Source organism: Erpetoichthys calabaricus, chromosome 15 (genome assembly GCF_900747795.2).
Source record: "Erpetoichthys calabaricus chromosome 15, fErpCal1.3, whole genome shotgun sequence".
NCBI classification, from domain to species: Eukaryota; Metazoa; Chordata; class Cladistia; order Polypteriformes; family Polypteridae; genus Erpetoichthys; species Erpetoichthys calabaricus.
In genome coordinates, this window is record NC_041408.2 from 21,410,887 (window position 1) to 21,424,927 (window position 14,041).

The 14,041-nt window shown below is 37.1% G+C and overlaps 2 protein-coding genes across 4 annotated transcripts in view; both read left to right on the forward strand.

Moving 5' to 3' along the window:
* Window positions 1-5,998, forward strand: part of traf5 (Tnf receptor-associated factor 5) — a 48,677-nt gene extending 42,679 nt beyond the window's left edge. For all 3 annotated transcript variants that reach the window (XM_028820298.2, XM_028820297.2, XM_051919687.1), the window contains 2 exons: window positions 1,290-1,461; window positions 5,132-5,998. In XM_028820298.2, the coding sequence (XP_028676131.1) occupies window positions 1,290-1,461; window positions 5,132-5,712 (753 nt within the window). In that variant the 3' untranslated portion in view covers window positions 5,713-5,998. The remainder of the gene's footprint in view (window positions 1-1,289; window positions 1,462-5,131) is intronic.
* A 61-nt stretch (window positions 5,999-6,059) lies between these two features.
* The window catches only part of zgc:172076, a 37,578-nt gene continuing 29,596 nt past the window's right edge, over window positions 6,060-14,041 (forward strand). Inside the window, exons 1-2 of the mRNA XM_028820300.2 lie at window positions 6,060-8,129; window positions 8,274-8,320. Coding sequence (XP_028676133.2) covers window positions 8,114-8,129; window positions 8,274-8,320 — 63 coding nt within the window. The 5' untranslated portion in view covers window positions 6,060-8,113. The remainder of the gene's footprint in view (window positions 8,130-8,273; window positions 8,321-14,041) is intronic.

Here is a 14,041-nt window from a genome sequence, read left to right on the forward strand (position 1 = left end):
ATCTATCTATCTATCTATCTATCTATCTATCTATCTATCTATCTATCTATCTATCTATCTATCTATCTATCTATCTATCTATCTATCTATCTATCTATCTATCTATCTATCTATCTATCTATCTATCTATCTATCTATCTATCTATCTATCTATCTATCTATCTATCTATCTATCTATCTATCTATCTATCTATCTATCTATCTATCTATCTATCTATCTATCTATCTATCTATCTATCTATCTATCTATCTATCTATCTATCTATCTATCTATCTATCTATCTATCTATCTATCTATCTATCTATCTATCTATCTATCTATCTATCTATCTATCTATCTATCTATCTATCTATCTATCTATCTATCTATCTATCAATCAGGTCAGGACCCAGGGGCACTATGCTGTGATTTCCACGGTATACCAGTTGAAAAACACTCGTGCAGAGTATAATTATCAAGTCGTTGATGGTGATGAACAACTGAGGATAGTATTTACAGAGTTTTAACACAAGTTTGAATGTATGTTCATTTAACAGATACTTATTTTTTCAGTTAAATCAGTTTTCATCAGGGCATTGAAAGTCAATAGTTACTTTGATCATTTAATTTTTACTTTGACATGTCTGTGTTTCATATGCTATGCACAGTAATTAAGACATTGGCATCATCTTTTTATTGCCTTATTTTTCAACTTGCCATTTAGGAAGGTTTTCAAATTCAGGTTATACTTTCTCAGGTAGTATTTTGTTAAAAGTTCAGTTTTTAAGTTTGAACTATGCCTTTTTAATTCCTTTGTACCTAGAATATGTTTATGGAATCTGAAAGTGTAAGATTTATCAAACAATTATAACTATGCAGCCTCTTACTATTGGTACTTGAATATAAGTCAAGGTTTGAAGACAACATATCCTTTGTGGGTTCTATTGGCCACTTCAAAAGTTATCATCTTACAATGAATAAATGAAGATAACTGCAATAAGGCAGCTCTAGAATTACTTTAATATGACCTTGAATTATACAGTTATTTTTTCATATACAAGAAATGCCAGAATTAATTTCCCCTTTTAAATGTCAGAAGTCAACTGATAGAACAAAATTCTAGGAACAAAAAAAAGGAAATGGTGGGTGTAAGCAGTTTTCCTGTCAGTGACAATGCAGGCCCACTTAATTTCCCATTGTGTACTATTACTACAATTAATAATAACAAATTAATTTTTTAAAAAGCGTTCCTCCTGTGTTACTCTGAATTAAGAAGTTTATAATTTACTGTTTGGGTTTGCTTAAACAGAAATCACTTGAAGACCAGAAAGAGAAAGTATCCAACATCCATTTACAGTTACAGCAGTTGAGCAGGTCATTTAACCAAGACCCAAGCAGAAAAGACCTTGGGCATTTAAGAATCTCAGTAGATAACCTGCGGCAGCAAGTATCCGTTATTGAGTCACTCCGAGATCGCTTAGGTAAGTTGAACTTGACCTAGTTTTGTAAGTGTTCTTGTATTGCTAATCCTTTTTTGATTCAGTCTATTTATTTTCTCATGGGGGGAATTTAAGGGGTGGCTGGGTTGGGGGCCCTGCCCACTCAACAGTTGCAGTATGTTAACTAAAATACATCTCCAATAAATGTTACTTTTTCCTCAATTTGTTTTTTTAAGTCACAGCTACTGTACAGTAATGTAAATACGTTAGCAATCAAAAGATTGATAATCCATCTTACCTAAAGTAAATATCTCTTTCACATCCCCTATCCTTAAAACAAACAGAAAAACATTCTGTGTGACTTTGGTTATGAATTAGTTTACTATTTCAAACTTAGCTTGAGAAAGGTCATTTCATCTTGTATATTTTGATTTTTTTTTCTTGTGTATTTTGTATTCTACTTTTACATGTCTCATAGCTGCCAATGGCTGCAATCTGATCCTTAGTAGTCTATACAAGCCAGAGTTGCGTGCGTGTGTCAGTGTACCCGTGGCATATGCCTGAATGGGCTGCCCGTATAAACAGAGATGCAGTGATCTGAGCAAACGCCTCTGTCACACGTTACACACACCACAAAATACAAAATAGGTATAAAAATGAGAAAGTATCTCTTTGATAAAGTAAATAAAAAATTAAAAACTCCACATCATTCAAAACTGAGACAGCATATGAATGTTACATCATGCATACGTTTTCCCAGTTTTTTAAAAAAATAAGAAAGTACTGTACTTATTTTGTCACAATTACAACAAGCAGACAAACTGAAAAAAAATATTTCTGTTATTTAAATATCATTAACGGTACAATGTACGTTTTTGTAATTTCATCGTTTTCAACATGTTAGTGTAAGTGAGGTTTAGTTTATATTGTAACTATGTAATCAACAATTTATGTTTTTTGACTTGGGATATGATGTAAATATTTAATAGTACGGTGGATAATATAACAAATGAATGAAATTATTTTTTATGAATCGTTTGCTTCCCCTTCCAGCCTAAATGTCAACCTCTGCCCATGATTGTGCTTAACTTAATTCAAATAGTAGATTTTTTTATTTTATGTTAGGGGTTTTGAGCCATAAGGAATTCAGATTAAATGTTTATGTTGTCCATCCATCCATTTTCCAACCCGTTGAATCCGAACACAGGGTCACGGGGGTCTGCTGGAGCCAATCCCAGCCAACACAGGGCACAAGGCAGGAAACAATCCAGGGCAGGGTGCCAACCCACCGCAGGACACACACAAACACACCCACACACCAAGCACACACTAGGGCCAATATAGAATTGCCAATCCACCTAACCTGCATGTCTTTGGACTGTGGGAGGAAACCGGAGCCCCCGGAGGAAACCCACGCAGACACGGGGAGAACATGCAAACTCCACGCAGGGAGGACCCGGGAATCGAACCCAGGTCCCCAGATCTCCCAACTGCGAGGCAGCAGCGCTACCCACTGCGCCACCGTGCCGCCCCTGTTTATGTTGTTCAAGATATTAAAAATAATTTACATCTTATTTAGACATAATTTTGATTCATGCGAATGCTGTCCTACTCTTTAGTGGTGACCTAACATTGTCATGGAAATTTCACTGGAAATGAATGGCATGCAACATCAATACCAGTATGGGATAAAAGGTCAGCATTATGCTTTCACTGACCTTCTGAGTTTGCGTATAAATCTTAACACTTGGCTAGTAGTTCTTTTCAATTCTTAGTTTTCCTGGTTAACAAATTTAGTGCTTTGTATCTTGTTATTTTTGATAAGCATTTTTGTTTTGAAAAAAGATAGAACAGCTACTTGGTTTAGACCTTCCATCATTTATTTGACTCTGCCACTTTTTCTGGTCCGATTCAATCATTTCTGCCTCAGCAGAACAGATCTAGCTTATTCACAATAAATATTTTACCCATTGCTTTTTTGCTAAGTTTTTTTTTTTTTAGAAGATGAACTTTATAACTAATATAGAAGACTATTTTGTACATTACTTTTTATTGTTTAGAATTTATTAGTTTTCACACTGCCATTTGGTTTTCATGGCTGTTGACATTTTGCAATGCTGATTATAATTTTGACACTCATTTCTTGTGCATAGGCAAGCAAGTAATTTTACATAATTTGACTAGTGTGACACACTACGTGAATTCCACTTGTTATAAATCATTTATGAGTTTGACTTCTTCCCAAGAGATGTTGAAGCAGCAAAGTAGCTTAAAGATTTGGAGAGAGAGAGAAAGAACGTAATTTCTATATTAGATTTTCCCAGTTTCCTTGCAGTGGATTTAGAGCTCTGTGAAAATCCAACTATTTTGTGCTAAGTGCCATGGAGCCAGTGCCATTCTACATCTAACAAGCCTCCCTGCTGAAAGTTTTTTTTTTATTTCCTATTGCATTGGAAGTTCCATAAGCTCAAGGAGACAGAGAGAGAGAGAGAGAGCGGTTGGGAGCATGCACTGATACAGTGTGTTGCCATACCTACTACACGATGAACCACCTCAGCATCCCAATTTTAGTACCCAAGTGCAGCCGTGCAGTGGGTGACATCTCACCATCACACTAGTTCAAATGGAATGGAACAGTGTGAGGTTTTTTGCAGTGGGGTTTAAGATAAATATTAATAAGAAAAGAAGAATCAATGTTTATTTTTTTTATACTCTGGCTCCACGAGTATCTTCATGTCATTGATTGATAAGTAAATTATGCAGTTTAGTTTCATATTGAAAAATAAGAAAAAACATATTTGTGTTTTATAGAAAGTCATGTCTTATGGATATGCTTACAATATTCTGGTTTGCACTTCACCCTTCAGGGAAAAAAATAAGAATTTGTGCAGCTACAAAATTTCACTTAGTAGTTCAGTGTTCTGTAGGGTCCATACAACACGGAAGAATCAAAGGTATAGTACTTAGAGTCTGTCAGTGCAAAACACTGCTATGTGAAAATAAATTGATTTGAAGGTTTATGTGCTGCATAAACATCTTGACTCTGATAGTTGATTACTTAAAAACCATTAGTAATACTAGTAGTAATGGTTATCTGATGAAAGCAGTGGGTGGCGCAGAGTTACTAAAACATGTTCATATAGCAAAATGTGAATGTTGCCATCTTGTGCATTCATTCAATTTCCAGATGTTACTTTTATTCTCATTCTTTTTTGTTATAAAAGGGCCACATTTAATTTGCTGTCTATGCACAAAGACGATCTGCAGTATACCCCATTGTCTGTGGTAGATGTTTAAATAAGTTTATCACCAGGAATAAGAAGTGAGGTATTCTTAGTCTGGGCAGTTATTGCCATCCATAAGTGCTGTTTCCAGCTATATTTATATGGCTGTTACTGCTGCTAAAGCTTCAGTGCACATTAGCACGTAATATTCAGGTTAGTAGGAATGCAGTCATTAATTGTATTAATAAAATTTATTGTCCAACCTAATGCTAGATGAAATGCATGTGGCAGCCATACTACTACAAAAATCCAATCGTTTATCTATCTATCTATCTATCTATCTATCTATCTATCTATCTATCTATCTATCTATCTATCTATCTATCTATCTATCTATCTATCTATCTATCTATCTATCTATCTATCTATCTATCTATCTATCTATCTATCCAAGCAAGAAAAAATATATATATTTTTTTTTTTTGCAGCCTCCTTAGAAGTACAATCTACACGTCATTCTGGACAATTAAATATACACGTTGACCAGCTAAGCCTAAATGAAGAAAGATTTAACTGTTTGGAATCTACCTCGTACAATGGAAAATTCATATGGAAGATACGAGATTATAAAAAGAAGAAGAAGGAAGCAGCAGAAGGTCGCATTGTTTCAATTTTTAGTCAACCATTTTACACAAGTCGCTGTGGATATAAACTAGGTGCAAGGGCATACCTGAACGGAGATGGCAATGGCAAAGGCACACACTTATCCCTTTACATTGTGTTGATGAAAGGAGAATTTGACTCATTGTTACCTTGGCCTTTTAAACAGATGGTGACACTGATGATCCTAGACCAAAGTGGAGCTAAAAGTGACATTTCAGATGTTTTTAAACCAGACCTACATAGTGGTAGCTTTAAGAGGCCTGTGAATGAAATGAATGTAGCTTCTGGTTTTCCTTGTTTTGTTCCTCATACCACTCTGGAGTCTTCAAAACAAAGCATTTATATAAAAGATGAAACTTTATTTGTAAAGGTCAAAGTAGACTTAAATGGATTAGAGGAGCTCTAATGGTACCATTTCTGAAACATATGGTATCAAAAAAGTCCCTCAAGTTTGTTTCTTTCTCAGAATCCAGTGGAACTATTCTACCAGTTAATTTAATGCTTTTAACAGAATTTAGGCTACTTCGGTTTGTGTATAAAATTGCAATGATGTCAAACATCAGTATGTGTTAAAAGTTATTTTTTATCACAACGTAGAACTTGATATAAAGCATTTAAATAATTGAAGCTTTCAATCTTGCTTTTATTTCTTTTAGCAAAGAAATGATTAGAATAGGGCGGCACGGTGGCGCAGTGGGTAGCGCTGCTGCCTCGCAGTTGGGAGACCTGGGGACCTGGGTTCGCTTCCCGGGTCCTCCCTGCATGGAGTTTGCATGTTCTCCCCGTGTCTGTGTGGGTTTCCTCCGGGCGCTCCGGTTTCCTCCCACAGTCCAAAGACATGCAGGTTAGGTGGATTGGCGATTCTAAATTGGCCCTAGTGTGTGCTTGGTGTGTGGGTGTGTTTGTGTGTGTGTCCTGCGGTGGGTTGGCACTCTGCTCAGGATTGGTTCCCTGCCTTGTGCCCTGTGTTGGCTGGGATTGGCTCCAGCAGACCCCCGTGACCCTGTGTTCGGATTCAGCGGGTTGGATAATGGATGGATGGATGATTAGAATAGATATACAAAAACAACTCCTTAATTTTATTATTTTTTACTTGGACTGATCAGAATATGTGCTTGAAATTATGTACAAAATTAAAATGTCTTTAAAACTGTTTCAGCATATCAGTGATGTTAAAAATATTAAGGATTACTGTACATTATATATGTGGAATACTTTATTTACACCACTGTTTATGGATTAACACAGGAGAACACGATTAATGGGGTGATAATTTGTTTTTTAGATGCTGTGCATAATAAGCAAGCAATACGTTTTGTTGTTTTCACATTTTGGAGACGTAATGATAGTACCGGTATTTTGTATTATGATTGCAGAGTGCTTAATGCCGATGCCTCATAGCTCCAGAATTCTGGGTTACAATGCTGACCTGGTCGCTCTCTGCATGTTTTGTTTCTCCTCTTGTTTAAAAGGGATATTTCTCACATCCTAGGGATGTTCAAGCAAATCTAATTGACCATGTATGAATTAATATATACTTGTATATGAATATCCTAAATGACACATTGCATCCAATGGTTGTCTCTGCTTTGCATCCCTGTGATTGGCTGTGGCTGCCTGTATCTCTGATATTATATTATTAAGTGCAAATTTTATCATCACCAGTAGAAAAGGAAAGGTTGTATCTTGATTCATGTATACGGTAAATGAATCATCTAGAGCTCAAACCTATCTGTTTTAAAATGGAAATGTAATCAGTGTTGCTGATAGGCCTTTAATGCATACAATGTTTAAAATAAAATCTGTCAAATTTGCATTATTTACTTGTAGTCAGCTGTTGTTGCTAGGAATATTGTAATTAATAGTAATATATTAATATTAATGTTGTTTCTTTTGATAATGTTGGTAACTGGAAAGGAATGAACACAGCCGTTGCCAGGCCTTATGCTGAAGTTCGTTGCTGCCTTTTCCTTTCAGATCTTTTCTAGTACTAGTGACCGAATTAAAGTTTATTATTGATCCCTAATTCATACATTTTCAGTTATAATTTAGTACATTTGTATGTGGCATGAGCTTGTGAAGGCTAATATTTTGTTTACAGACTGGAAAGCAAATATAAAATAACATTTCATGATTGTTCCAAATACTTTATTAAGAGAAGCCAGGATTATCTGATAAAATACATTTTAATTCATTTCTGTTAATGTTAGTTATGGTATCTTATCAAACTGTCATCTAGGATACAGAGTGTAAATAACTTGATGAAAAGTATAACACCTGTTTATAAGCTCACAGGCTAGGGTCTCTTGTTTTATGGGGTTGCTCACACATTTTGTGTTGTTACATTGAATCTCCATGAATTATCTGTTTTAAATTTTTTTTTCAGAATACTTATTAAAGCCTATGTGTACTTGAACCATTTGCATATTTATTTCTGAAAAGTTTCTAATCACTAATACCATATTTCTGTGGAAATGTTACACTTTGCAGTATCATTGACTTTATTAATTAGTCGTCAAACCAATAAACTTTTCTGCCTCTTTCATTGAATTTACCTTTCCCTAAAACAAAAAAAGAGTCCTATATAGAGTATGTCTTTGTTCTTCAGTGACATTTTATTGAACAGTCCTGTAACTTGAAACCATTCTCTGAATTCAATCAGAGCATGTGTCAGGTGGCTAACAAACAAATGCAGGGCTTATAAATAAACAGTCTATATCTGGCTAGTTCAGTTGTCAGGTCGAGCCCAGCTGGTTATCTTCACCTCTATATTCATACTGTGTCTTTTGAAGGACGTCAGCTTTCAAATGTGGAAACTGCGACGTGAGTTAATTTATTTAATTTTTATGTAACCTCAAAAATGATGAGACTGGTCACTTGACTAAGATGTTGTCATATAGGCATCAAGGTGTATCATTAATCATTTTGATTTATTGATTTTTATTTGTTTGTTTCTGTTTGTTTCAGCTCCACTAGAATTACCACTGGCTTCAAAATACAAGTCTGTTATTGAGGTATTTTATAAAGAAATTCCTTTGACAGTTTTTGCACCCTAAAAACTTTTTATTTTAGCCATATTATAGGTAGTAATGTTAATGTATATGGTACACTTGAATTATCTGCAATATATTTTGTTGTGCAGATGAATATCATCACAAAGCAAATACAGTGTGATAAGTATATTTTGTTACTAAGTAACACGCCTATTCCTTACTAAAGTGGAAACCATGATTAACCATGTACTGTAAAAAGATTACACCTGTATTTTATTAGTGTTTCCTGTGTAAATCAATTATTGTCATGGTTTTACAATATTTTATTTTATTGTTGTTTAAGAATTGTGTTTTATTTTTCTGTATTTTATGTGTACTAAGTGCCTTGAGCATGGGAAAGGCGCTATATAAATAAAATGTATTATTATTATCCCATCCATCCATTTTCCAACCCGCTGAATCCGAACACAGGGTCATGGGGGTCTGCTGGAGCCAATCCCAGCCAACACAGGGCACAAAGCAGGAACCAATCCTGGGCAGGGTGCCAACCCACCGCAGGACACACACAAACACACCCACACACCAAGCACACACTAGGGCCAATTTTGAATCACCAATCCACCTAACCTGCATGTGTTTGGACTGTGGGAGGAAACCGGAGCGCCCGGAGGAAACCCACGCAGACACGGGGAGAACATGCAAACTCCACGCAGGGAGGACCCGGGAAGTGAACCCAGGTCCCCTGGTCTCCCAACTGCGAGGCAGCAGCACTACCCACTGCGCCACCGTGCCGCCCATATTATTATTATTATTATTATTATTATTACTGTTTAGTTTTCAAGTGTCTGTGTATCCTCTGCTGTGTGTTGTGCGTCTTGTGATTGGTTCCCCAAGAGGCATGGCCACCTGCCTATCACTGTCATGGTGTTGCCCTCGGTCCTATAAAGGGTGAGAATTTAGACAGTCCCTTGTGGTTCATTGAATGAGCTGGGCTTGGTGAGTTTCTTGTGTGATTAAACTGTGCTTTGTTGTGAATTTGCTGGTTTCTAACTTTATGCTTTGTTTTTGACTATACCTTCTGGATTTGTGTTTTTGGGACTTGTTGGCCTGAATTGCATTGTTGTTTAAGGCAGTCCCTTTTTGCCTTTTTTGCTCCTATGATCTTATGTTTGTTTAAAAGAAATATTTATGACTACAAGATTCATAATAGAAAAGAAAAAAGAAATTTGTGTTATGTTTCAGTCTTGTTACAGTGCCCCATGTGTATGGTTTTTAGATGTTAGTGTTCTAATCTATGATGGAGGCATTCTCACTAGAAAAAACTAAAAGTAGTAGTAGTAGTAGTATTGTCTTATGTACATTAGATTAGATTGGATTACATCTTGCCTGAAGAGGGGGCCTGAGTTACCTCGAAAGCTTGCATATTGTAATCTTTTTAGTTAGCCAATAAAAGGGGACATTTTGCTTGACTTTTCACTACATTCACATGTACATTGAAATTGTTATATCGTTGTCTGAGCAACATGCAGCAATTCACCATTCTCCAGTGCTATGATAAACAAGGAATGTATTAAAATACAGTAAAACCTCGATTATCCATCAGGGGTCTGGACTGAGGCCGGGATGGATAAGAGAAAAGACAGATAACAGAACGGCTACTTTAAAAATGATATACAGTAATTAGTTTAGCAAATAGTTGTATTTATTTACAAAACAAAACTATATTAACAAAATATAATATAGTATTAACAAAATTAATTAATTCATATACTATTGTAACGACCAGCCTAATAAACAAATCCAACTCAGAGGTACTGTACTAGAGTTTTCTACGTTTTACTTGGAGTCTTTGTTCCATAACAAGTGGTGCCCTGTCATACTGTATCTGGGTTACAGAGCACACCTCCAAAACAGTAAAAGAAAGCTTTCCCTTCCAGTTACTTTATCTTCTGCCGGTTACATTCTTTTTTCTCTATACTGCAAACACTCCTGCTTATTGTCTCCTGACTCCCTACTGAAAACTTCCTTCCACCTGCAACTTCCTTTTCCTTCTAACTTCTCCGGTCACTCATCTTCTAAGAGGCATGTCCTCCCCTTACAGAGCAGAAGACCTTCTGCCAGTCCCATCACTTACAGCATTCATTCTACCCTTTCTGCCCTCACACAGCATTTCACAAGCTGCCTGCAACAAAACATAACAGAACTTAAAAAGAAAATTACAATGCAGAAGAACATTAACATTAATCGACACGTTTTTCAATTTTGTCGGCATCACACTTTATATCAGTCACTGTTGTTCTTCCTACTCCACAAATTGAAGCAATACTTGAAGCACTTTCGCCATTTTGTACATGTTTAATAATTTCAATTTTTTTTGTGACAATTCCAACACCACACACATGCGTTTATCGGCTAATACAATGTCCATCCATCCATTTTCCAACCCGCTGAATCCGAACACAGGGTCACGGGGGTCTGCTGGAGCCAATCCCAGCCAACACAGGGCACAAGGCAGGGACCAATCCCGGGCAGGGTGCCAACCCACCGCAGGACACACACAAACACACCCACACACCAAGCACACACTAGGGCCAATTTAGAATCGCCAATCCACCTAACCTGCATGTCTTTGGAATGTGGGAGGAAACCGGAGCGCCCGGAGGAAACCCACGCAGACACGGGGAGAACATGCAAACTCCACGCAGGGAGGACCCGGGAATCGAACCCAGGTCCCCAGATCTCCCAACTGCGAGGCAACAGCGCTACCCACTGCGCCACCGTGCCGCCCGTATAGTAGATTAATTATAGCAAAAGTGAAAAGCTATGAAACACTATTAAAACTGAATGTATTTAACTAACACTGTGATTTCAAAATGTGGCATGACACATGGTGCTGGGGAAGAAAATTACGCGCTAGCACAAGTAAGAGTTGATCCAACATACATAATAGCTCGCAGTGTACCACATGGCAGTAGTAGTACAGTAATAGGTAGGTGCTGGCGTGTGCAATGGTTTTTTTTTTGGGCCTGACAGTTAACAGAGACTGCCAGTTAATCAAGTGACGGATAATTGAGGTTTTACTAAACCTAATAATACTAAATATCAATATCTGAGGTTAAACTTGTGCATTTTGCAGCATTTGTAAAATGCAAGTAATGTATTGTTTTCCAGTGAAAAAAACAGATGGAAAATTTCCAAGATCTACTGAAGAATGTGCATCAAGCACTTAGGCATTCCAGCTGTCTTCCAAAGACAATATGAATCTATTATCTTGACAGAAATTGGTTGGTGTTTATCAGGCTTGCAAACATGCACTCACTTTGTAATTTACTATTGTCCCTGAAAAACAACTTGGGCAAGTGGTACTACTTGACAAATCACTGATCTCTGTAACACATTTAGGACTTAATTTGCAGATCTTCATTTGTATTACTATGTTGTTATCAATCAAAGCATCCATCTACAGTTTGGTACTTACAGATAGCTTACCCTCTCTCCCCAGTTGTCCACTACTATATTCCTCTTAGCTAAAAAAGCAAGCAAATTCTGAAACTAAACATCAATCCTTAATATGCATTGCTCTTTTAAGCAAACACGCATAATATATCTTTTTTATACAGTGCTAACCCATGCTGGTGTCTAACAGCTCTTAAAGCAGTTAGCAGTGGCATGTAAAGACTGGGCTGTTATCAAAATGCAATGAGGATGGCTCATGAAGGACGCAGTGCATTTCATGTAGATTCCATGTGAGAGTAACCCCATTTCTCTTTAATGTTCACCTACACGGCAAGCCCTGGGTTGGTCAGTAATCTTTAGACTTAATTTCATCAGTACATCTATATTACTACACATGAAAAAGTATTCCACATTCAGATACTTTTTTTATCCTGTACAGACCAGCTTCTGTATTTGTGAATCAATTCACCAATGTTGTGATTTATACAAAAACATCTACTGGTGTATAGTGAAATTGCAAACTCCTAATGGAGAATTTAAAGCATAAAACATTCATGCCTTGGTCACATATTAGTCATTTAAATAAACATAAGAGTTTGAAGACAAAATTATTTGGCCATCATGACATAGAAATACAAGTGAAAAGGGCAAAAAATAAAAAAACAGCAGCACAACAGTGATAAAGGACTGGCATAAAAGATAGGGTTAAATTAAAGAGCACATTAAGAAAACATGATTTCCATGTGCACATAATTAGAGTACAAATTGCTTAGTCAAGAACATTACTGTTGGAAAAAATACATTTTATATTGTTTAAACCCATTTGCACCTATCTCATGACCATGTCCTGGAATAAGCAGTTTGGGAAAATAAGTTATGTATATGTTTGTGACAGGGGGACCCGGCCGGGACGCTCCTGCTGCATATGTTCTGGGGGAGCAACCACGGGCAGCTCAATACCTGGTGGCAGCCTCCCTGGCCGGCGGTGATTCCTCAACCTCCCGTAGGGCTCCATGGGAGATGGAGTCCTCCACAGCCCAGTTGAGAGCTGGGGTGGCCGCTAGGGGGTGCTGCGTGGATTCCACAGCCCGGCTGGCCAAATCTTCAACCCCACCCGGAAGTGCAATTGGGACCAGGTGGTCAAGCACCTGGAACACTTCTGGGTGGGCTATAAAAGGGGCCAGCCACCACCACTCAGTGGCCAGAGTTGGGAGGTGGAGGATGAAGCTAGACAGGAGCAGTGGTGGTGCCAGAAAAGTGTTTTGTGTTGGCTTAAGTGCTTTTGGGACTGTGTATTGCCTGTGGGGTTCACGGGGAAGACGGTGAAGAAAAATAAAAGTTCTTAGTGTTTATACGTGCCTCAGTGTGAGTCTGTGTCGGGTCGGGCGCTATACAGCGTCCATATCACAATGTTATATATAGTTTTTCCTTTGGATTGAGGTATTATGCTTCATTTTATTGTTTCTTAATAAGCACTCATTATGGTTAGTACTTTTTTACTTCACAGAAGTAATCTGTTATTCTTAGAGAAGTAAATTTATATTAAGAAGGATGGAGAAATGAATACATGTCATCAAATTAATTTGGCTTAACAGGAGTTTATCTGGTATTCTCCTAATGCATGGGCTATTAAAATCAATTGGAGAATTCTCTGTCAGGAATGTTGGTCGCTTGCAGTGCTGCAACATGCTGTTCATTGATCTATATTCAGCATGCCATATTCAGACCTGTTGGTTGGCTGAATTTTAAGTTGATTTGATGCCCTGAATATCTGATATGCTTGTTCAGCAGTTGACACGAGACTTCTAATTCTCTCATTATCACCTGTATAAAAGAAACACATTAGCAGCATTTTCAATTTAAGTTTTGACCTCTGTCCAAGCATTTCACTTTAAACATTAAAAAGCAATACTTTGTTTTCCCTGTATCAGTCCCTTTGTGTTACTCTTTACTTTCATCCTGATTCATCTTTAGTCCAAACAAATTTATTTTTTACCTTTTAGTATCTTGACATCTCTCACATAGCAATGGCATAGTCTTTTCTGAGTTAAATCCAAGTAAATCCAGGGTGCTTTGGTTCAGGTGCATGAAAAAAGTGAATGAGACATAAACAGAGCAACTGCATTACCTAGATTTAAGAAGACACAGGAAGATCAAAACCCATAATTATTACAGGACCCAATGGTAGCCTAATAAAAGAAAGTACAGTAATCCCTCGCTATATCGCGCTTCGACTTTCGCGGCTTCACTCTATCGCGGATTTTATATGTAAGCATATCTAAATAT